The 22,208-nt window shown below is 44.8% G+C and overlaps 2 protein-coding genes across 5 annotated transcripts in view; both read right to left on the reverse strand.

Moving 5' to 3' along the window:
- Positions 1-8,236, reverse strand: part of arhgap27 (Rho GTPase activating protein 27) — a 26,052-nt gene extending 17,816 nt beyond the window's left edge. For 2 of the 4 annotated variants that reach the window (XM_076987954.1, XM_076987950.1), the window contains exons 1-2: positions 8,024-8,235; positions 5,399-6,341 (exon numbers count right to left, since the gene is read on the reverse strand). In XM_076987954.1, the coding sequence (XP_076844069.1) occupies positions 5,399-6,286 (888 nt within the window). In that variant the 5' untranslated portion in view covers positions 6,287-6,341; positions 8,024-8,235. Of the gene's footprint in view, positions 1-5,398; positions 6,342-8,023 lie in introns of all 4 variants that reach the window. The other 2 variants (XM_076987951.1, XM_076987953.1) reach the window with 2 other exon arrangements.
- Positions 8,237-11,008: 2,772 nt separating this feature from the next.
- Positions 11,009-21,977, reverse strand: plekhm1 (pleckstrin homology domain containing, family M (with RUN domain) member 1). The gene is made up of 12 exons (XM_076987920.1): positions 21,550-21,977; positions 20,559-20,649; positions 19,569-19,807; positions 18,366-18,962; positions 16,793-17,279; positions 16,448-16,613; positions 14,291-15,226; positions 13,662-13,807; positions 13,362-13,555; positions 12,651-12,714; positions 12,265-12,422; positions 11,009-12,070 (listed from the first exon to the last, which is right to left on the reverse strand). The coding sequence occupies exons 1-12, from the start codon at positions 21,732-21,734 to the stop codon at positions 11,962-11,964; spliced, it is 3,372 nt and encodes a 1,123-aa protein (XP_076844035.1). The 5' UTR covers positions 21,735-21,977; the 3' UTR covers positions 11,009-11,961.
- Positions 21,978-22,208: the final 231 nt, after the last annotated feature.

The following is a 22,208-nucleotide window of genomic DNA, read 5'->3' on the forward strand; positions in this document are numbered from 1 at the left end:
TTTTTCACATTCAGGTAAGACCATGGCAGAGCACCTGAAGTATAACCACCAGTCTCCAAGTCACTGAAAGGCCATGAACCAGGTATACACAACACAGATTACTAAGTGGAATAAACCCAGAGCAAAGAGCAAAAGGCCATGTTATCACACAATGCAAAAGGAACAGGAAATAATTACGGCAAGGCCTCCCAAGCACGGCCCCTACTAGGCTTTGGCCCTCCATCCAGAGGCTTTTGCTTTAGCCTGTAACTGGAGCGTCATGGAACTGCCACATACTTTGCCACAATTCCATCCAGTTCTGTATGACGTTCCGAAAGACATGCAGACTGCATCAGCCAACACAAACAAGCCAGAGGATAATGCTGAACCTGAATTCAGCAGAAAGGAGACTGGTAGCATTGTGGCTAACTGCCAGCAATTTGAAACATTTGTTAACAGCAAATATTACTTTCTGTACAACAGCAAGCTAAAAACTGTCTATGAAAACACCCCAAACAGAGACACACACAAGTAACCTGTAAGGGCGGATGGACTACTTTTTCCATCATCATGAAGCTAGAGACATGTGGACAGGGCCTCTATGTCACACAAAACCAGCAATTCCGACATAAAGCACAGGGTAGCACAGGGTCATCATCCACAGACAACTCTCATCAGAAATATCAGAGGAAGCCCTGATAATAAGTGCTGCATCAAAACAGAATGAACAGCATGCAGCCGTGATAAATTCATAGACGTCTGCATGATCCAACTTGCACAAAAAATTACATAGGCTTCATATTAGGGCTAGAGCCATCTGTGACAGAGATGAGCAGGTTGTACTGGCTTATACAGGCCAGTGTCAGCAGGTTCATATCAGGAGTTCAGGCTTTTGTTCATACATTAGATAGTCATGATCAATTACACAACAAACCAGGAACAAAGAAAACCTGAACTCAAGCCTGTAACTGTAGAAAGATTCCTGGCTGAATTGTAATTATGTTACACCTGCAATTGCCAACTTCATTATAGACACGATTCATTTTTTTGAAACAACTACACACCTGCCTCAAAAATACTTTTTTCAGTAAGATCATTGAGAGATAGTTTTTTTAAACAACTAACAGACTTTTTGAATGGAAATTCCAGTCATTGCTCTTAAATAAGTACTTACTCACTTTACATACATAATTTGGTAAAATGTCAGCTCTGGTATTAGATTAGTAGATTTAAGTGCTTCATTTCACACCACAGATAACAAAATCACTCTATACAAGTTGTCAAATTAATGAGGAAAATGAGGAACAGTCCTTGAATGGGTCCCAGGAGAAAATATGTTTTCTGATGGCACAGTAAAGGGTCCCTGTTTTAGCGTTCAACTCCCATTCAAAGAAAGGTCAATAATTACATTTTAATTGTTAGACCTGAAGTCTAGTCCAAGTAACTCCAAATATAACAAACACAGGTCAACAGCTATGAACCGAGAAGGCAACTGACCAGTGATAAACTTGCTGTCAGAATAAGCAGAGCTGTCTGGTGCCCTGTTTCCACTCAGGTCCTTTAGAACTGTTCTGGTATCCGCTTCATAACATTAACATCACATGCTATGTAATTACAGATTATGACTCCAGAACTAGTGGGCCAAGACCGGTGACAGAATGTCTCTTCCTCCTCTGCTCCAGACACAAAATAAATTCAGCACCTTAAATATTTCCTCAAAGTAGGAGTAGAGGAAACAGAAATGTGTTTTGAGGTCAGGTTAAGTGGAGAAAAAGGCCAAATTTATTATAAATACTGTATATTTCTGGGCACTGTGTCTGTCTGATTCTCCTTCTCACACCCACACCTCAACAACGGAGGTGTGGACACTGAATGGATGAATGGACACTCTACTCTACAATGGCACACACACACATGATCAGGAAGTCCCTAAAACCACACAACCTCATCCAGAGCGAGGGCTACATCCACATGAGTCTCATATTCCAAAATGTCAAACAAATGTGTGCCCCAGACCCCCAGCCCCATACACACACAGGCCAGATCTCCTCACACACACACACACACACACACACACACACACACAAACATACGGTAGTGCTCCTCACCCTTGCTCTGTGCCTGCTCAAACTCAGCCATGCCACTGTTGGAAGCCTGATCACTATGGAAACCAAAACTTCAGTGGCAGGCTTCCAGTGGCACCTTAGGTTTTCCACAGAGCTAGAATGCAGAGTGGACTCCACACAGTAATGCTTTTAAAGACCAACACTGCTTTAATGACATGTTTGCAATGCCAGCTGTTACTATGACAAGAAATTAAGTTAAGAAACTTAAGTGAGAAATTAAGAATCCCATGGAACAAATGTTATATAAAATGTTATGTCCGTGCACACACAAGATTGTGTATTTAATATATGCATTTGGGTGTACATAGTATAGATGCATATATAGTATAGATGTGTATATATAGTTACATCTGTAATTACACACATAATATTTATATACACACACATACACACACACACACACACACACACACACACACACAGTTAAATAAAGTTGGTTGACAGTCAGAAGCAAGGATAACATTCACAATGTGTGACTCATTAGCAAGATATGGCTTTTTGGTTTTCTGATAAGACTAAACTAAAGTAAACACAATAGTCTCACTAGAAAGAGAATGTCAATTTTCAAAGTAGGTTAAAGCAGGCAAGCCTAAGTGTATATGACGTAACAAACAAGACTGCGTGACCTGTTTCATTCCCGCAGGAAATCAATTCTTGACTCGAGAGGGAGAAATCACTCGAGACGTTTAACTTCAAGGGCAACTAATTTTGCACGTGCTGATGAGAACATCTTATCCATTCATTTTGGAAACCTAACGCGAAATGAACAAATTAAATCGCTGAGAGCTTCACATCTCCGCAATTGCGTTTCATCCCGAAAAGGCGTTTCCACCTCACCTGGATACACGTAACTACATCAACTGTAAAATAGCCTACCGTGCAACAAGTGGTTTACTCAGTCCAAGCAACATATCTTCAATCTCTCGTATATTAAACCCATGAATGGACGGAGTTACTGGACGCAGTCCAATACGTTGGGGAAGTACTGATGCTCTTACGAGTTTATCCGCACAAGTCAAGCATTTTCTGGAAAACAGGTACGCGGGTTGGTAGCCAGTCCTTTGGGAGGGGTTGCTTGGTGAACTCTTTTAACTCTTTCGTCGCGGCATCAACACGAACTGTACTAGTTTGCCTAATTTTGGTCCGTCTTCCCCTACCAAATGCGTGCCCTGTTTCTGACTCCAGGTATTTTAGTCCAGTGGTTCTCAAACTGTGGTACGCGTACCACTGGTGGTACGCAAAGCACCCCGCGGTGGTACGCCAGATGAACTCGGAAAATAAAAGATGCTTTGAGGTTTTTTTTTTTTTTACACAACACATTTTTTTTATTAAAACAGAATTATGACAAGTCCTGAAATTCAGAAACTAAAAGGGATTACTCGTATTATGTGCGGAGAAAATGTCGCTAAACAGTTCGACCTGGTGCATCTTTCAAACGACACGGTCACTCGCAGAATTGATGAAATGGTGGACAACGTCAGACAAACATTGACCGAGAGAATTAAAATGAGTAAATGCTTCTCACTGCAGTTAGATGAATCCCTAGATGTCGCAGATTTAGACAACTTGCTCGTTTACGTGCGATATGCGTATGAGGGCATGTCGCACGAAGAATTTTTGTGCTGTACCAACCACTACCAACACGAACTACAGGAGAACTACATTATAACATATGTGTGTAATGAGCAGGGTTGCCAAATGCGTGAGACACACGCATTTGACCGTCTTCACACGCCACACATCCGATTTCTCACGTCGACAAAAAAAATCTAGTTTATTTACCTCTGATCCACATCTATGATTCAATGAGTTACTAGTTCGCTCTGGCGCCAACCATCGTGATATAGCCTAATACTTAATTCGTGTCTATTTTACATCCTCCCGGTAACAATTTACATTCGCCCCCCGCCCCCCCGTCAACAACTTAAACTTGCCAAACAGCTTTTTCTTTTTTTTTTTTTTTTTTTTGGGGGGGGGGGGGGGGGGTAGTAGGTGGTACGTGGAGGTTTTTCGTTTGACAGTTGGTGGTACTTTGTCTAAAAAGTTTGAGAACCACTGTTTTAGTCCAAAGAACTAGCTGTAGTCAGTAATACATTGGATGCAGAACTGTAAAGTAAGAGCAAGAGAATCATATATGCTACAGAATTGAAATAGATTAATCGAAAACTACCAGGAAGCATTAATAGGTTATTACCCACCGTTCAGACCGTCTTGTAGTCGAAAACCGATTCGGGGCCTGTTAGTTTCTCTGGGTATAGTGTAGCGCACAGCAATAGCCCCACCAAACCAGACAAAAAAGACAACTACACCATTCACATGCAGATCGCTTGGCAGTGCACTGCAGCAATTAAATATTTGTTGGCTAGGCATCTGATCAGAGAAACCTCACAGACCCGAAAATGCACCTACTGATCTCTAGTTGTAGCTGTTTTTACACATCAAGTGTTAAAACATTTATGTAAATCCGTTACAGCCGACGATCAAATGTAAGTCTAGATGAAGATGTAATGTAACGCTAGTAATTACCACCTCAAAGAATGAACTGGCTTTATACCAGATCGCATTCATTTATAGGCCTACATCTCTGAAATTGTAATTTTATTAAAAACGTATTAGAGTCCGAGGATGAGATTACAATCTGATAGATGCGCAGGCCGTCATATACCCAAATCAAAAACCAGGAGGAATTGGACTAGGCTGTGAGATTCCTTGTAATTTGAAGAGAAGACCTCTGCACCAAGGGAGACTCTCAACTAAACTTTCCACCACACTATCTTATTTGGTTGTATACAGTGCCTCACAGTGGTCATATACGGCCTGTCTGGAAGCTAAGTTGGTTGTGTAGTTGGATAAGGTTAGTATGCCAAGGTAAATTGACATTCCCTGATTCCCTGACAAATTCTCCCTGAGTGTGTGTCTGTGTCTCTTCATGTCCAATAAAAAGCAGTTGTCTGAGTGTCTGTGCATGAATGTCTGTGTGCTTGTATGCCCAGTGGTGGATGGTCCTCTGTCACTAGGGTCTGTCCTCTCTCCCTCCTTCCTGCACCCCATTCAGTTCCCCACGGGGCTGTGGATCCCATTAGAGAGTACGCCGTGTGCAATTGGCTGCCGCGTCTCGCTGGTGTGTGATTGTTCTCTGAGTGTGAGTAGTACCTGTACTAAAATTGTAAAACGACCTTGGGTATCTAGAAAGGCGCTATACAAGTTGAAGATTCATTCATTCATTCATAGACAGAGGCTTTTCATTTTAGCATTTGAATGTAAACCTTATGGTAAACTGGGATTGTTTCTACCTTCTTAGGGGGTGCAGCAGGCACCTCAGGTGGAGCTCCTGGACTCTGCTCCTGCTCCGTTGCTGGCATGTCTAGCATGACCAAAGGAGGTTCTGGGGAAGTCTGCGTAGTCTCCTGTCTCCCCTTGCTGTCTTTATTGTCCTGCACCCCAAAATCCTTCACCGAATCTAAAGATTCATTTACGCCACCTTCCATGAAGTTCCACACTTTGTGGTCCCAACCGGCCCTAATGAGCATCTGAATATCATCATTTAGGGCCTTTGAGGGACTCGTTGGGCTGTTGCTAGGAGCTGCAGCAGGTTCTGTGGGGCTTTGGCAGTCGGTAGCAAAGATCTCAGGTGGGGAGATTGTGTACGGCCCTTCCTCTTCTATCGGAGAAGGCAAGCTCTGTGGGGTGTCATCAAAAGCGTCCTGCGCTACGTCCACACGAGGGTCACAAGGCTGGGCACGAGTATCCACCAGCTGTGCATCAAGGAGCCCACTCTCACATGGACCCTCTGGGATTGAGGATGTCAACACCCCGTGTCCGTCATTCTCCGCACTCTTTACAAACAGCGGAACGCTGTGTGTAGGGCCCGAACCCTCCTCTGCGCTTGGTGGTACCAGTTCTGGAAAGTCCTGCTCCACCCACTCAGGTGGAGGTATGAGAGGGGCAAGGAGACTAATGGGAGTAAAGGGAACACAGTCGCCTTCAAGGGGCAACTCTGTCACATACTCGGCTGGGATGAAGAACGGCTCGGCGTTCTCGTCTTGGCACACATGCCACCAGTGGTCATTGGTCTTCGCCACCAGGAAGTAGCGTTCGTTAGGCTTGATGGACACCTGCTTGCCGTCTTGGGTGGTGTACTCATACTGGAAATTTACCAGCACCATCTGTGAGAGTGACATTTTCCCCAGCTCTCTGAGTTTCCAGATCAAGGATAACAGTGGGACTTCATGTTAACTGTAGGTGAAAAACAGGGGCACAAATTATTATTTTTTTATTTCACATGCTTGACAATAATTAGTGAAAATCAAACACTGGGTTTTATCAAACCAGTTTAGTGTGCTAAATGAACATAAACCCAGGCAAATTTAGTGCACAATACATGTCAAGATTAACAATTGGTCAAATACAGTGGGTGATATGGGGATTAAAAAGCAAAGAGTTTGATCATGTATAATCTCACTAATCATGTATATAAAATCTAGGGACAGCCATAAATGTTGCAAGTAGCAAATCAGGACCCATGTCCATCAACATCCTCAGGGTGTGAGCTGTTCTCAGATCAGATTTGCTGGTTTGTGTCTAACTAACTGCTGTAAGGGAGGACCTGATCCTAGGTCAGCCACCGGGTCCTTCTACAGAAGAAGAATGCAGACAGACAAGGGGAATAGCAAGGCGGGTGCTGGCCCTTCTCTAAGAGTCAGAGCAGTGAGGAGAAGGGAGAGGCCAGCTATGCGATGCATGACGATAGAATGGGTGGGAGCCGTGTACGAACACGAAGAGCTGGTTTTCCTGACAGATGGTGTCTACTCTTGGACTGAACCACTATTTTTTTTCTTCTGCAGTAGCCCAGAGCCTAATGTAAGGTCTAATGTGTGTACATCTGGAACAACAGACGTGCACCTTTACCATAAAACTCATGCAGTGCATTTTCATTTTGCTGGTTGGAATATTCAGACTGGGGAATGATGTAATTCTTCAGCAAGTGACACTCATTCATCCTGAAAGATTGGGATATTTTGAACTGTGAGTGTCAAGGGTGATTTATAGCGAACGTTCAGGTGCGTGTCAATGCAAAAGCATAGCCCTGGCTCCGGAAAGCAGAGCGTGTTTGCAGTGGAACGCCCATGCGAAACCCCAAAGCCCCATAAAGAAACAAAGACGGTAAAACAGAGGAAGTGTACACATAAGCCACGAAACAGGAAAGCCTTTAACTGTGTCTGTGTAGCCACAGCCAGCATGATGTATTGCAGTCGTGGTTTCTATACCCGTGTCATCCTAGCATCATGAACGAGTAACACAGCTCCTACTGAACAACCCACAGTTTCCCTAATTTAAGGACAAAGCAGACATCCACAGTTGTATGGGGACACCCAAGTTCAGCAGGTACATGACTGCTGCTGTGTCAAACTGTTGTCTGAAAGGGGCTGCAGTATGGGAAGAATGAGGTGTATTTAAACTCCACATTCCACTTCTAGAGGTTTGATTGTAATCTCAATTGAGAGTGAGTATGTGAGTGTGCAGTTTTGTTTTTTTTTTTTACATATGGCACTGACCTCGAGGAATAACCAACCTATGACCAAGAGAACTCAATAGATTATGATGATAAACCTTTATTTAATTATTTAAATATTATTAAACTATTATATAATGTTTATTACTATAACTACTACAACAACAACTACTACTACTACTACTACATTATCATCCAGGGATATTTGCAAACTTTATTAGGTCAGCATCACAGTTCTTCAAAAGCAATGACAACTACTCATTCAAGGCAAGAAGGAATAGAAAGCGACAGGGTGGTACAACTTGACCAAAGAACAAACAGCTAGGGCCTCTATAATTCACATTCATCGACATACCTGAAGGCTCGGTTCCAAACCTAAAAAACCAAGCGTGGTAATACAGCCTACCTTTGTCAAGCACACAGTGGCGCCGTGCAAACTTCTCCTTTCCCACGGCCCTAAATTCCCGCGCCGCACTGACAGGCACTATCATCCATTTTCCCTTCTCAGTCTACTTGCTTTCTCGCTCCCTTTTCCTGTGGTTTTCGTCAAGTTTTATTTCTGCAAACAGCCTTGATCTGTAGTCTGGCGTTACAATGAATGTATGTTTGTGTCGCTAGATGACTTTGTGGGTGTGTTGTACTGGGCGGGGTAAAAGCACGAGGGAGTGTTTTATGAGATGCTAGACTTGTGTGAGCACAGTAAATATGTCACCTGTGCGCTGACACATTTAAACTAACACGAACATTCCACCCCACAAAAAGAAAACAGCTCCACAGAGCTGATAAAAAAGAAAGAAGAGCAGTGATCAAAACGGAGGAAAGGGAAACGGATCACGAGAGTACGCTAAACTCCGTTCTTTAAAAGAAAACACCCCCACCCCCCAACGACCAGCAAGTAGTTTTTATCACACATGTAAATACGGCGCCTGGCACATAACATTCTGCTGCTGCCTTTAACTTTAAATTGTGATTCAGTCGCTCCGCGTCGTGCTTCCTATGACCAGCCGGCTTAGTCTGATAACAGTGTGGCTGTAAAAGAAAAGCGTACAAACTGTAAATCTTTCAGTGAACAGAAAATAGAAGGTATTAAATGGAACGGGTTTGCCGATAATGGTTATCACAGCGTTAAATGTCTTCCAGTAATTATTCTGCGCTTGAACACAATGTGAACCTAAATGTCAATCTTCAGACCTTCTAAAGTTCAGCGCTCTGATTAGCTGCAAATCACCTCAGACGGGGCACAAAGAAATGCCCACGCGAGTCTTAAGAGTACAGCATATGTAGACAGGGCAAAATTATTACCGCATGCAAAATTAACAAATGCCAATTACCTGAAAGACAATTACATTAAGCTGATGTATTGGATATATGAAAGAACTACACAGGGAGGGAGGGAAACATGACATACAAACAGGGTATAATGTAGGAAACAGGAAAAACCGGTTCCAAGGTTTTAAGGGATTACTGTTTTATGACTCCTCGTGCAAAGAATGTGTTCATTTGTTTAAACAGCGCTCTGCGAGCCTGTTCCATGACCGATAATGCTGAAATAGCAACACAATCTGTGAGCAAGTGGGCACTCCGTGCGACGTGATAACTCTGAAGAGTCGGCACATAAAAGGCTGCAGGTTATAAGGTATAGCAACCCCCAAACCAAGGCGCCCAAACGATCACAGGATGACGGTGAAACATAACACCCTGAAGCAGAAATTGCCGAGAACACTGACAGTGACCAGAACATCAAAGACCGAAACAGGAGAGTAAAAAACAACATCTAGAGATCACTGAAGTACTGAATCGACCGGTTGATCGAAGTTAACAAACCTAACTGGAGAACAAGAAATGCACCAAAACAACTCAAACTCTCACATGGGCATGATTTAATCATGATGTAAAAAGCCAGCGCGTAGGGAAAAAATACCAGTACAATCTACAATCTAACTTCCGTTAGTCAAAACTAGCCTAATTTTGACGCGTTATCAGCCACCAAAAAGGGAAGCGCTTTGAATGGCGCGTATATATGAAAACGCTTCCGCTCTCTCCTGCGCAAGACGCAGACTTTCATATGTTGCGCTGCGCGTACAACGTCTTTCTTTCTCAACTTCCTTATGACGTCCTGCCCCCTAGAGGGAAAAAGAGGTTTTAAAATCCCGAAAAGAAGCTTGACGTATAAAAAAGTAATAAAAAAATAGGAAAAACAAAAACACATTCTTTCATACTCCAAAATAATAAATATATATAAAACAATCATGCACCGCAGTCTGTCCTGTATGTAATATAAATGAAGTATGAGATATATACACCTGGAACTGTTTTATGGCATTTCTGCAATAATCTTTCATGAAATAAGATTTTAAATTGCAGAAGACTTCTACAACAATAATGACAGTAAATTAAGTTTTGTAATGAAAATTATGTCCTGCAGCGTGACATGGATTGTCAGGTTTTTTTAAACAGTTACCAAAATAGTTTTATGGACAATTATAGAGGTACTTTTGTCAATCAGAAAGTCCCTCAGATATTTTGCTTTGCTGTGAAGGCTGGATGGTGAGTTTAAATCTTTTATCAATTTATCAATATTCATTTCTGTCAAACAATTAATTCATCCATTTTTGTTAGTCACGTGGTGTGACTGAGAAAATAAAAGTATTTTTAAACTCTCTTAAAAAGGTTAAAAATATAATAATTCAGTTAGCAAAATGCTCATGATTAATTATATGGAAAGGTTTCAACATGAACAAAATGATGTAAATATCCCCATCACTTCATTTGAAATTAAATGAATCAAATCCTTATGTGAGTTTTAAAACACAGCATAATATAAAAAGAAAAAATCTCCACGAGTCTGTTATTACAAGATAGAATAGGTAAAAATAGGTAAAAATGGTAACGGTAACCTTTACAGTGAATACAACTGATCTGTACTGTATAATATTATTATGCTTTTTTATTTTACCATATTGTAACATCACACTACAGGGCAATGTATATGCATATGATAAAAGCTTATAAAATGGTGGGAAAAGAAAAAAATATACCTGCTGAACATTAGTTCAAAACAGTTCAGCATTTGTACACTCACATACACCCTAATAAATAAACCAAAATCCCATTACTTGTGCATGTGACACCCAAATAAACAATAGCCATCCATATTATGAATAAACAAGGAAGTGTGAAAAGCATGACTATGACTCCTGAAGACTGAATCTGAAATGGCTGTGTTCTCTAAATGGAAATCTTGAGCACGTGGAAAAGCTGCTGGCTTACAGAGCCCATTCTGTTCAAGGGGTAGCGATCTTCTTCAGATTCAGCAAGATATTTTTACTTGAAGGAATTTCTATATGACAAACCACACAAACCATCTTAGCAAGCGAAACTTGGCTGTCCATCAAATTTTTATGATTTCACTTTTATTTTAAATTCTTGCAGAACACTTCAGTTTTGCTAATTAGGTGACAACACAGAAGTCGATTTTAAACAGTAACATTTTTGGCACAATGTAGATTGTATTTAAAATTAACAAATAAATCAGCATGAGAAATGTTATACATTAAAAGAGAAAATCTGAAAAAAACTAAAGGGACATTATCTTAATGTGCAAGTTTCAGGATAATTTATTATTTACACGACAATACTACTGCCATATTAAATTAAGCGTTAAAGTGTCTGTCAAAACTAGTGTTTGGTCTGTAAACATGTATTTTAATGAAACAGTCATTTCAACACACATGAGAAAAGTAGCTTAAAAATACTTATAAAAAGATGAAGGGGGTGTGTGTTCCGTGGCAAAAAACATCACAGGTTTTCTAAAAATGGTCTCAATTCTTACGCAGAGCAAATAAAAAAGAAACCATGACAACCATGAGAACCAAGCTTGCATAACTTCTGCATGAAACTGCACTGACGGTAAACAAAAGTAAAAACAGGAATCCAGTCCAGAGGATTTAATATCACAAGATCCATCAGAGAGCTGAAAGCCGATCCTGTACATCTGGTAGAGGCGTAGAAATGAGAGTCGACTCGGTCGGCAGAGACAGTATTGGTCTCCGCTAGTGCAAGTTACAGCCTGGACCTCAGTCGCCACATAAAATCAAACTGCTTGGCAACACACACATTCAGTGTGTGTACAGTCATATATGTCAGTACGTATACACACACATAAGTGCACTTATGTCTACATTTAAAATAGATTAACTTAAGACTTCATGATCACCGCAATGAGGAATCTCGCTCTGCCGTGCAACTACAGAGCCGTCGTGAGAGGGTCGGACCCACAGCTCTCTCCCGCAGGCAGTGATGGTTTAGGGCTGAAGGTACGGAGAGTCAATAGGAACAACAGGCTTATTGAAGCAGGTGCCTGTCCCGGTATCTCTGGAGACGCTCACAGCGAGGGCAGGCGAGGCTCTGGGCTTTACAGGTGGAGTGGAATACCGTCTTACAGACTTGACACCTGGGAGCGAGAGCGAGAGAGAATCGTTTTAGCTGCTAGGTTCTCAGTTTGACAAAACATTTCACAACATTGCACAAGGCTACAGAGCGCATTTCCCCAGCAGGGGGATGGAGTCTCAGTGCTTCTGCCTTGAAGTGAGAACTCCCAACAACTGGAGATGCTTTGTGTCCACAAGGCAGGAGCGAACAGATTACCTGGACGTGCTGTCGAACTGAAAGGGAAAGATGATGTCATCCATATTGCAGATCTGGCAGATGAAGCCTCGCTGGGTGCAGAGGTCACAGTTAGTTACGTGATTGGAAGAGAACTGGATGAGGGACTGCAGGAAGGACTCATAATGGCCGTCCGCTATCTGTAGAGGAAGTGAATTGGTGATGAGAGATTTAGAGAATAAATTATGGAGAGAAGAAAACACGAAATACACACAAATTTGGCATTCAATTAGTTTTGTTTTGCAGGATGTTGGAGACTTACATCCTTAAAAAACAAATTATTATTTTCTGAACTGATAATGTATCAATGTTTGATTCCGATTCTGGCTCTAAATAATAAGACATTCAGTTCACAGTCAGGCACCTACCTGCCGTAAGTCCATAACACTATACAGAGAACTGGACTCCAAGAGATAGGTCCTCTGCTCCAGCCTACAGAGAACAAACACTTCACATTTGTCATAGCCCCACATGCAAAACCCCAAAATCCATCTGACAGTGCAACACATTAATCAGCAAAGCAAACGAGGAGGTGGGAAAAGCGGATTAACGGAATGGAGAGTCCAGAGGAGCTCAGAAGAACCAGCACTCTGGTTTAGAGGTTTGTACCAACGTTTGCATTTTATAGCAGAAACATTTCTCCCAAATTTATTTGCAGAAAATGGAGACCAGACCTTGAATAACGTGAAGAAAAAAAAATCATATTCAGTTCCAACACAAGAGGAATGTTTTAACTTTGGGGTCGGAGAGTGGGGTGAATACAGATCCTTCAGCAGGCTGCAGGGGGCGGCAGGGAGACATCCCTGTCGCTGCTCCACCACCCAGAGATGTTCTGGGGGATAACGGAGCGAAACATCAGTGAAGGGTGACCCCCAGCTGACGACCCTGCAGCCCACACAATGGCACAGTCGGAGGTGCGTCAGGCAGCAATGCCAAGCAGGTGCGACCACCTGTGCTTACATCTGGAGCGAAATATTAAAATATCCGAGTAATATATCTGATTTTGTTTTATTACTTCTCTTCTTCCTTCCTCATCATCAGTACCTCTATACTATAAACACACTAAAGTACATCAGTACCTGGGCTCCATGACTTTCCTGATTCCACTTCGGCAGATGAGCAGGTAGTCTCCGAGAAGGCGGAGTTTCTGCCTGAGGCAGTGGACTGTTGTCATGGTTTCAGAGTGATCAAACAAATCAGGATTTAAGATGTCAAGATTCAGCAAAGGCTCATGTTCAACATCAGCCAGTAGCTTCAGAGCCTGTCTGGAGACCTACAGACACACACACGCACACACGTTTGAGGGCCCATGGGATAAATGATTTTTGAAATGAAATGAAATTATTATTAATGCATGTGTGGGCTTCAGTAGTGCTTACCTCATGTGCCGTGAGGTCCCAGTTATGCACCATTCTTGATGGGATGATGCTGGCATCACCATAGTGACAGGTTTCACAGTAGTACTGGCCGGAGAACTTACACAGCTTTGCTCGGCCCAAAGACACACCAATCTGTCTGGGACATCCTACAGACAGACACACACGTGCGTGCACACACCAGCATTACTAAAACATTCCCTTAGTGACAATAGGAATCTACTTTCAACCCGACACACTCTTAGCATAAATGTGTCGATTCCCTCAGTTCTGAAGACAAACGTCTGCACTTTTAAACCATTAAGGAACTGTACAAAGCCATCTTCGATTTATTGAAACATTGTGCATTTTTCCTACATGACACCATGTAATCTTGATACAATCTGGCAGTGTTACAAAACTGTCCATGACATGGTAGGCATTATCTATCCATAGCTAATTTGACTAGAGGCATATGTTTCTAAAATCACATTTCTAATGTTACTTGGTTTATTAATATAGTTTAAGACATGTTTTTTTATTCCTCTTCATTTGATTTTCTTGCATCAGAAATTGGCGACTACTCTCTCACTCTCTGCGAGAGTCACGTCAGAGTGCTGTCCGATGCGTCCTTTACCAAACCCGCCACACACCTGCACACTTGAAGTTCTGCACGTCCAGCCCTCTCTCCACAGGGACGGTGGTGAGGTGAGACAGCAGTGCCCCGTCCCCCTGCAGCCGGTGTTGGACCAGCCGCTGGACGTTGCCCCCCTGCCCCCTACTGGGGTAGACCACCTGCTCCCCTGCCCCGTCCTCCTCTGCCTCCAGGTAGGAGCTGAGTGCCCCACGGATGAGGCTCCTCCAGGCTCGCGCTTCCTCTGCGCTCTCTGCCTGCAACGTAAGAGTCTCGTGCGCCATCAGGACCTTGAAGAAGGCAGGACCACCCAGTGCAGCGTCGGGTACCACATCGCGCACCGTCTCGATGGGGTGTGAGAACGTGGCAGTCTTGTGGCCCTGCCGCATGGCAAAACCCCGGAGCGCCTCCAGCGAGAGCGACAGCACCATCCAGGTCCAGCCGCGCTCCTCCTGGCTCACGCACACCACCGCCTCCTTGATGGCGTCCGGCTCCGGCTCAGCCGGACGGATCCAGTCTGTCCATGGGGGCTGGCAAGTTTCCGTAGTGGGAATCCGCTCCGGGCTGGCGGGTGCAGACGTCGGAGAGGGTGTGTCCGACTCGCCTCCCAGGGCCGGCGTACGAGAACTCTCGTCGCGGCCCACCGGGCGGGCCTTGTTCACGGCCTCCAGGATGCGATCTACCCAGTCCTCGGCCTCGCCGCTCGACGGCGCCCGCAGGTGCAGCCTCTTGCCCGAGAAGGTGAGGCCAAAGCGTCCCTCTCCGCTGGACGAGAGCCGCACGTCCTCGCAGCGCAGCAGGGAGCAGTTCTCACAGCACTCGCGCTCATCTGCGTCGGCGTACAGACGCAGTTCGTAGGGGGACAGCTCGCAGTAGTAGCCCCGCCACAGGCCCATGGCTCCACGACGCTCCAGCTGACCCAGCTTCAGCAGACCCCGGAAAGGGTTGGACAGGCCTGAGACAGAGACAGAGACAGAGAGAGACAGAACTGTGTTGACATGCGTTTTGAAGTTGGAGGAGGCATTTCAAACACTCAGTAGCCAAACAGAGCTGTCTACTCTCAGCACCCAAAGCAAACCTAAAGGCCTGTTGTGCCTAACATCCTCTGAGGAAGGGCAAAACTTACTAAAAAAAAAGGAAAGAAAAAAGACAAGAAAAAAAGAGAAGGAGAGCAAACTGCAGAGACTCATCACATAGCAGCTGCCATCAGAGTGCTCAACTGTGAAAGTGTCTGCATGTTTCATTTCCCCATGACAACAATACTTCTATTAAGGGTCCCATATAAATACAAACGTAGGTAAAACCATTGGACTCAGACCTGGCTCACGTGAGCTCGCGGTCTGCGTGGAGGATCAGCAAGAACCATTTCTCCTTATGACACACAGGACTGCCACAGTCTCAAAGGTCACAAGGCACTGAGGCTTACTTAGCACAGCACAGTTCCTATTGTCCCCGTCCTCCTTTTAATCAATTTGTTTGCTTACAGATGGACTTTTTGAAAGGAACTTGTCAACATTAAACAGGAAGAGGGTGCCATGGTGGAGCATGTTACCAGTCGATGGCCTTCATTTCCAGCATTGACTAGTCAGACCTGTCAGAGCAGATTCGACAGATGACCTCGGCAAGCATTAAATGTTTTTCTCAGCTTGTAAGATAACACATATGGAGCCATTTCAAGGAAACAAAATGTGTTTCACAGAACTGTGGGTGAATAAATCTATAGCTCAGATTAGAGCAGGTTCATAAGACAGATTAGGGCAGAGGACAAAATATTTGGCCTGTTTATGCTTCTTTTCTTGGGGCAGTCATGGCCTGGTGGTAGGGAACTGGTTTTGTGGCCGAAGGGTCGTGGGTTTGATTCCCAAACCTAACCTAAGGCCATGACTGAGGTGCCCTTGAGCAAGGCACCTAACCCCAACTGCTCCCCGGCTAGGGCTGCCCACCGCTCTGGGCACGTGTGATCCACAACCCCCTAGTAATCACTAGTGTGTGTGTGTTCTAACTGCACAGATGGGTTAAAAGCTGAGGACAAATTTCGATTGCAGTGTAAAAATCACAATTGACAAAATACGGCACATTTATTTTAGTTAGAGACCTAACTACAGCTTGGATTGGGCAAATTATGTTGAAATTAAAACAACGAGCTTTCTAACAGCAGAGCTGCCGCAGCTCATACCAATCTGTCTCCGATGGACAACACTGGGTGGAGACAGCGGTTCAGGACCAGGAGACACTGTTCCATTCATCTGGGCAACGTCAGAATTATCAGGCCCTTCGGAATCCCCACTCCCGTACGGATCCGGCTTATAGAAATCCTCCTCAGAGATCCAAGATGGGGACGTCTGAAGAAAAGACAAGCTGACATGTCGGACAAACAGGGTTGCATGACCTCATCTGGGGGAACAGATAAGGTCTCCCAAGCATACAAGCTCTATTTGAGAAGAATTAGCTGCACACCTAAGCTAATCATCGATTTTATCTTACTGGAAAGCTAATGAAATGGCAGATGTAGGACACTTACTTGGGAAGAATACAAAGAGCCTGAAGATATTTTCTTGCTCAGGACGCTACAAGTGCGTTGGACGGGAACATGTCCAGAATCTTCCTCCAAGCAACAGGTGAGTGGAGAGGGAGCGTGGTTTGTCAATGTGTCAGAGGTCGTCTTGGAGGTTAGAGCAGGAGAACATAGAGAGACTGTGCCAGGAGCATTATTGCTCCTCCAGTTCTCCCCTGGAAGAACTGTTAGAGATGTCTCTGGGAGCACTGGATGCAATAGGACTGCGGCAGCATCAGGCTCTGGGTTTGCCCCTCTCCACGTCTCCACCTCCGAGCTAGCTGGGAGTGCTCCGCACGAGTTTTGTTCTGATGCATCTGGAGAATGTTGGGGTTCATCCTGTCCGTCGGATGAGTCTTCTTCACTGCTGCTGTGGGTGACCATGCTCTCTGGAGATGGACTCATCACATCTACATCTTCCTTGGCCAGATCCTGGCTGGAGGAACTACTACCTCTGTAACAACAACAGGCATTACTGTCATATTTACATAGTAGCTATGTACCAAACCGATTCCAATTTCCACGGGCCAAATATACACAAACGTCTTTCCAGGACTAGACCTGATCTTGGGCAGATTGCTGAATAATCTGTGGTTGGGAATCCAGTCCCCATGTCTTAACCATGAAGAACCTCTAGGCCAGGAGTGGCCAACCTGTGGCTCTTTGCCTGGTTTCATGCGGCTCCCCAGCCGGTCCGCGTGCTCACCTGCACTAACGGTCTGTGCCGTGGCCCAGTTACCTCATCAACTCTGAGGGCGACACACGATTACATCTTCGTGGTGCGCGGTTTGTTTACAAGCGTAGCGAGCCGCTAATACTTTTTAAACCGACGTAGTGGAAAACGGGAGACTAGCGGCATGAAGTGACTGCTTTGAGTCTCATTGGTGAGATGCAGTCTTGTCACACATTTGTAATAAACCACATACAAGGTGCAGCAAAGGTACCGCACACGACTGAGGGAGGCTTCAAAACTACTGCTGCTGTCTGTTCTCATCTTCCTAAAGGTGAGCGCAGGTCAGTGGCGTTGTAAAGAGTGCTGATAATGGAGTTTATCCACTTTTTACTTAGAAAACAACAGTTGCGTACATAACAGAGCACGTAGTGAGCTCCAAACATGACAAAGTCCTGAAGCATATCACGCCTTATGTTTATATCGAAGTTTGTTTTTTACTTAATACTTAATTTGTGTCCATTTTACATTCCCCCCGCTAAAAATTTACACTCCCGTCAACGATTTATAATCGCCAACACCCCCCCCCCCCCCCCCCCCATCCCCCCCAGTCAACAATTTGCACCCCGGTGATGTTCAAGCGTGCCCATGTATGATGTGGCTCTTTGACGTAACACAGTAAAAAAAAAGTGGCTCTTGGTTTCTGACGGGTTGGCCACCGCTGCAAACCTGCCTAGTAGCAGAGCCCAGTTCCTTTTTTCAGTCAGGACATTCCACCATGACACCAAGTTTTGGTTTGGCATTTTCTGGAGCCCTTACTTCCCCTTTCTTGCTGTAGGAACCTGGTCTGTCACTGGAGTGGCAACTCACCCTGCGATTGTGCTCGTGCCGTGTTCGGTATGGCCGAGCTCTCCCTCATGCCCACTCCAAACATCCCTCTCCGGTGTCTGGCCATCCGAGCTGAGGCTAGATGACAGCAGCGAGGAGCCAGCGGTGTCCAGGCTTAGGTCGGAGGCTGTGAGGGGGGATCCACAACCGCATGGCCCGTTCCCCACCCTTCCCAGCACCTCCACGAGCCCGTCTGAGCCACCGGATGACTGAGACGCCGTGTCCCAGGAGCCCCTGTGTCCAGCAGGTGGCCGCGCGGCTTCGTCAGGCGCGGCGGGGCACAGGCCTGCGAGCGCCAGTGGCGTGACTGTCCACTCATTTAACACGGCAGACTTGTAGGACAACTGGAAGGCCAGAGAGGCCAGACCCTGTAGGAGGCTGAGAAGCACCTCACGCTCCTCGGGGTCCAGAAGCAGCGCGCCGGGCTGGTAGTGGCCGTCCAGCTGGGAGGCCTCGCGGAGGAGCGACACCAGGTAGCACTCCAGCAGTCCGTCGTTCAGCGCCAGACGCACCCAGGCCCTGCACCGGCCCACGTCCGAGCTGATGAAGCTGAGGCCCTCAAGCTCCAGGATCACATCTCTGAAAAAAGAGCATCACATGGTCACACAGGCCCCACCCTGCCAAACTGCAGTCCTCATATGCCCAGGTCTGGCTCACGATGTGACCAAATTAAACGAAACTTGAAGTGTCCTCATATAAACACTAACTGAACTCAACTATGAAATGTTTCATCGAATTAGTCAATGAAAGCAACTTCCCAACTAGAACAACAAATAAATACAAAGCACATGAATCAAGAATTTAAACATCATCCATAAAATGCCTTGAATGGCCAAAGCTGTCAATCTGTATGCACAGCACAGTGTAATCTGACCAGCTACACTTTGGAGCCAATTACCAAACCACATGACTGCAACCCTTCCTCTGTCCATCTTGTTCCTGTGACCACACGAGTGAACACAGAGAACAAATGAGGCACCTTGAGAAGCCATCATAATTTCACCATCAGACATTCTTTCCACCAAAAGCAAACAGTATTCTTAGCGTTAAAACAAAGATCCTGACCAGCCGACTAGAACAACAAGGTGACGAGATGCTACAGCTCAGAGTCAAAGAATCACCAAAGAATCAAAGCGCATAATCTCATCGGGAAGGTCGGGCTGGGTCAAGCGGCCTTTGACCTGCCTGTGAGTGACGTTTTTGAGCAGGCTCCAGAAGGCGGGCTGAGGGAGGGGCGGTCCCTTGCGGCCCCTCCCCCCAGCATCGGCACGGATGTGCTTGCTGCGTAGGCCGTGGATGAAGACGGCCTCCAGGGCGCAGCACAGCTGGTTGGCGTCCGAGTCTTCGCTGGTGACAGGCGTGTCCGTGGCCACGTAGCGCTTCTGCAGGGTCTTCAGAGTCTGTGCTAGTTTCTCCTTGATCCACTGAGGACAAGAAAGGATGGAGATATAGGAAGGACACAGCAACAACTCTTACACTGTTCACACATATTTTGCCTTTTTCCAAACAGGCACAGACCAAAGCCCAGGAAAGTCAGAGGTCAGATCTCAGCGGAACATGCATGTAACCAAAAATGGGTACACTCAACAATCCCCAAAACAGCCATGTTATTTTGGCTTAACTGTCTGGACATGTGATCTGCAAACTAACAGACGAGTCACAACTTTAGCAGTGGGTCATGCGGGCATGTGCAATACCTACAAGACCAACTGAGTCACCTGATGTCAGCTGACAATACGGAAACATGGCCTGGGGGTCGCTTAGGACAGCCACTACTTCGAAAACACTCATCTGTCTAATGTAATGGGCTACTACACTACTCTTCTTCGACTGCACAATATCTCCATACATGGAACAAGAAATTGGCGCTCTCTCAAATGTATTTTTCCAATTCATAAGAGTAGGAAATCAGAATTATACAGCAAACTGGATGCAGTGGTATAGCGCTAATGTAGATTTGACAGGTGTCCATTTTGCATCAGTTCTAACTGTATTAGGAAAAAACTTCACCTGCCTGCGCCTAATCTCTGAACTTACGAGGCACTGTCCTAAAGCCTAGCTATAGCTGACAAGGAAATAAAAGGCATTGTACACAGTGCAACATAATAGTTGTCCAACAGGTTTGTAAGATGGAAAAGATGGAAAGCACAATAGCAGGCATCTTGGATTACTAACCTGTTTGACATTTTTAGCCTCTGGAACGCAGTCGGTAGTCTGTGTAGCGAGCATTGTTTCTCTCGAGTTTCCCTCACTCCCAGTTGACACGCTGCAAAAACAAATATCACCAACCTTAGCTAAATTTCTCATGAGTAGCCAAGTGCTGCGCCTATAAGGTCACGACAATCACCAAAGATCTGTTTGGATGATCAAGGGTAGACGTTTTTAAGATAAGGAAGTCGCTCTTCTCGCAACTAATTAGATTCATTGATGAAGATCCGACCACGACACATTTCTCGTTCTTGCTTCCTCTTGAAGTGTCCTAAATCAACACCGCAGCAAAGTTTCAATAAACTGCAACTGCAAATGTCGACATGCCCAGCTTCGCAATACGCTACGCAGGAGGATGTTCCAGACATGTCAGAGGTGGCTGTTGCCCACCTTGCCTCACATGTAATGGCACAACTTCCTCAAATCGGAAGGTGCCGGTCAGTCTTCGCCACGACACGACGGTCAAGACGACGACACGACGGTGGCGAAGTTAAACGTCGAGCTCCATTTACGCATTTGAGTGTTTTTACACAACAACAGAGACGGACATCACGTCACTGCTTTAATGGACAACACAGGCACTGAAGCGGCATTTTGGAAAGTAAATCAGCTGGCTGGATTTACTAAGCAAGTAAATAACATTACAAGTTAGAAAGATTGTGCCTTCCAACAACCATGTTGAACACTCAACTCTCACACTCAACTGGTTATTTGGCTTTAGCATTAATACCTGACCTGAAAGCTGCCACCTACCCGACAATATAGATAAGTAGGTAATTTGTGAGAAAGTGTCACACGAAATGATCGTGTAACATTTGCTCGGATATTGAGCGAGTGGTGAACGTTTAAAACAGACCTGCTGTCAGCTACGTGAAACTGAAAGCTAACTAGCTAGACAGGCTGCACTACGGGGCGGTGTAGCAAGCTAGCTTAACGCGGTTGTAGTCAAGTGACTTACCATTTGAGTGTCGTCCGCTTCTTCAATATCAGTAGGAAGTAGAGATGGACGTTATCTAAGAGATTGGTCAAGGGGATCCAACAGTGTCCAGGCTCTTCGATGAGTCCAGCTCCCGTTAAGTAGCAAACAGACGGAGTACCGTCCCAACGGAGACAAGGAGCATCATGGGAAGCATTATGGAGCATTGTGGGAAGGGCTCGAATTTCCTCGGTCCGTGTTGCGCAACGTTTACGCAACCGGCGGTGCTATGATATGGTTTGTATTAATTGCATATTAGATGTAGCATAGTGTTCCATTTTTTTGTTTCTTATGTGTGTAATTGTTTTTGTTCTTGTTTCTCTTATTGGTGATGAAAGAGATGACATCCCATGCTTACTGACATAATCAAGTTCCCCATGTAAGGGTCAATAACATGTTACCAACAACAAAGGCCAAAACCTACAGGGCACTGTCAGACATGATTAGATTTACACTCATATCTCAACATGAAGAATACGTTAATTCAAGAGTGTATAGTTTAATAAAATCATTTTACTAAGATAGTTAACTTAATCAAGATAATATTGTTCAAACACTGAGACGTCTTAACTGACGTATTTTCTTCTGTATTCAATGTGTAAGTATAAATACGAAAGTATAAATTTCATATGAATATACAT

The sequence above is a fragment of the Brachyhypopomus gauderio genome, unplaced genomic scaffold (genome assembly GCF_052324685.1).
Source record: "Brachyhypopomus gauderio isolate BG-103 unplaced genomic scaffold, BGAUD_0.2 sc57, whole genome shotgun sequence".
NCBI lineage: Eukaryota > Metazoa > Chordata > Actinopteri > Gymnotiformes > Hypopomidae > Brachyhypopomus > Brachyhypopomus gauderio.

What these genes read in the sequence shown, in the direction of transcription:
- plekhm1 (XM_076987920.1), bottom strand. Translation starts at nt 21,734, where the DNA reads ATGCTCCATAATGCTTCCCATGATGCTCCTTGTCTCCGTTGGGACGGT. An exon ending in GGCACGAGCACAATCGCAGG is followed by an intron (nt 17,280 to 18,365) that starts GTGAGTTGCCAC and finishes TTGTTGTTACAG; the next exon opens with AGGTAGTAGTTCCTCCAGCC. An exon ending in AGGAAAGTCATGGAGCCCAG is followed by an intron (nt 12,715 to 13,361) that starts GTACTGATGTAC and finishes TGTTCTCTGTAG; the next exon opens with GCTGGAGCAGAGGACCTATC.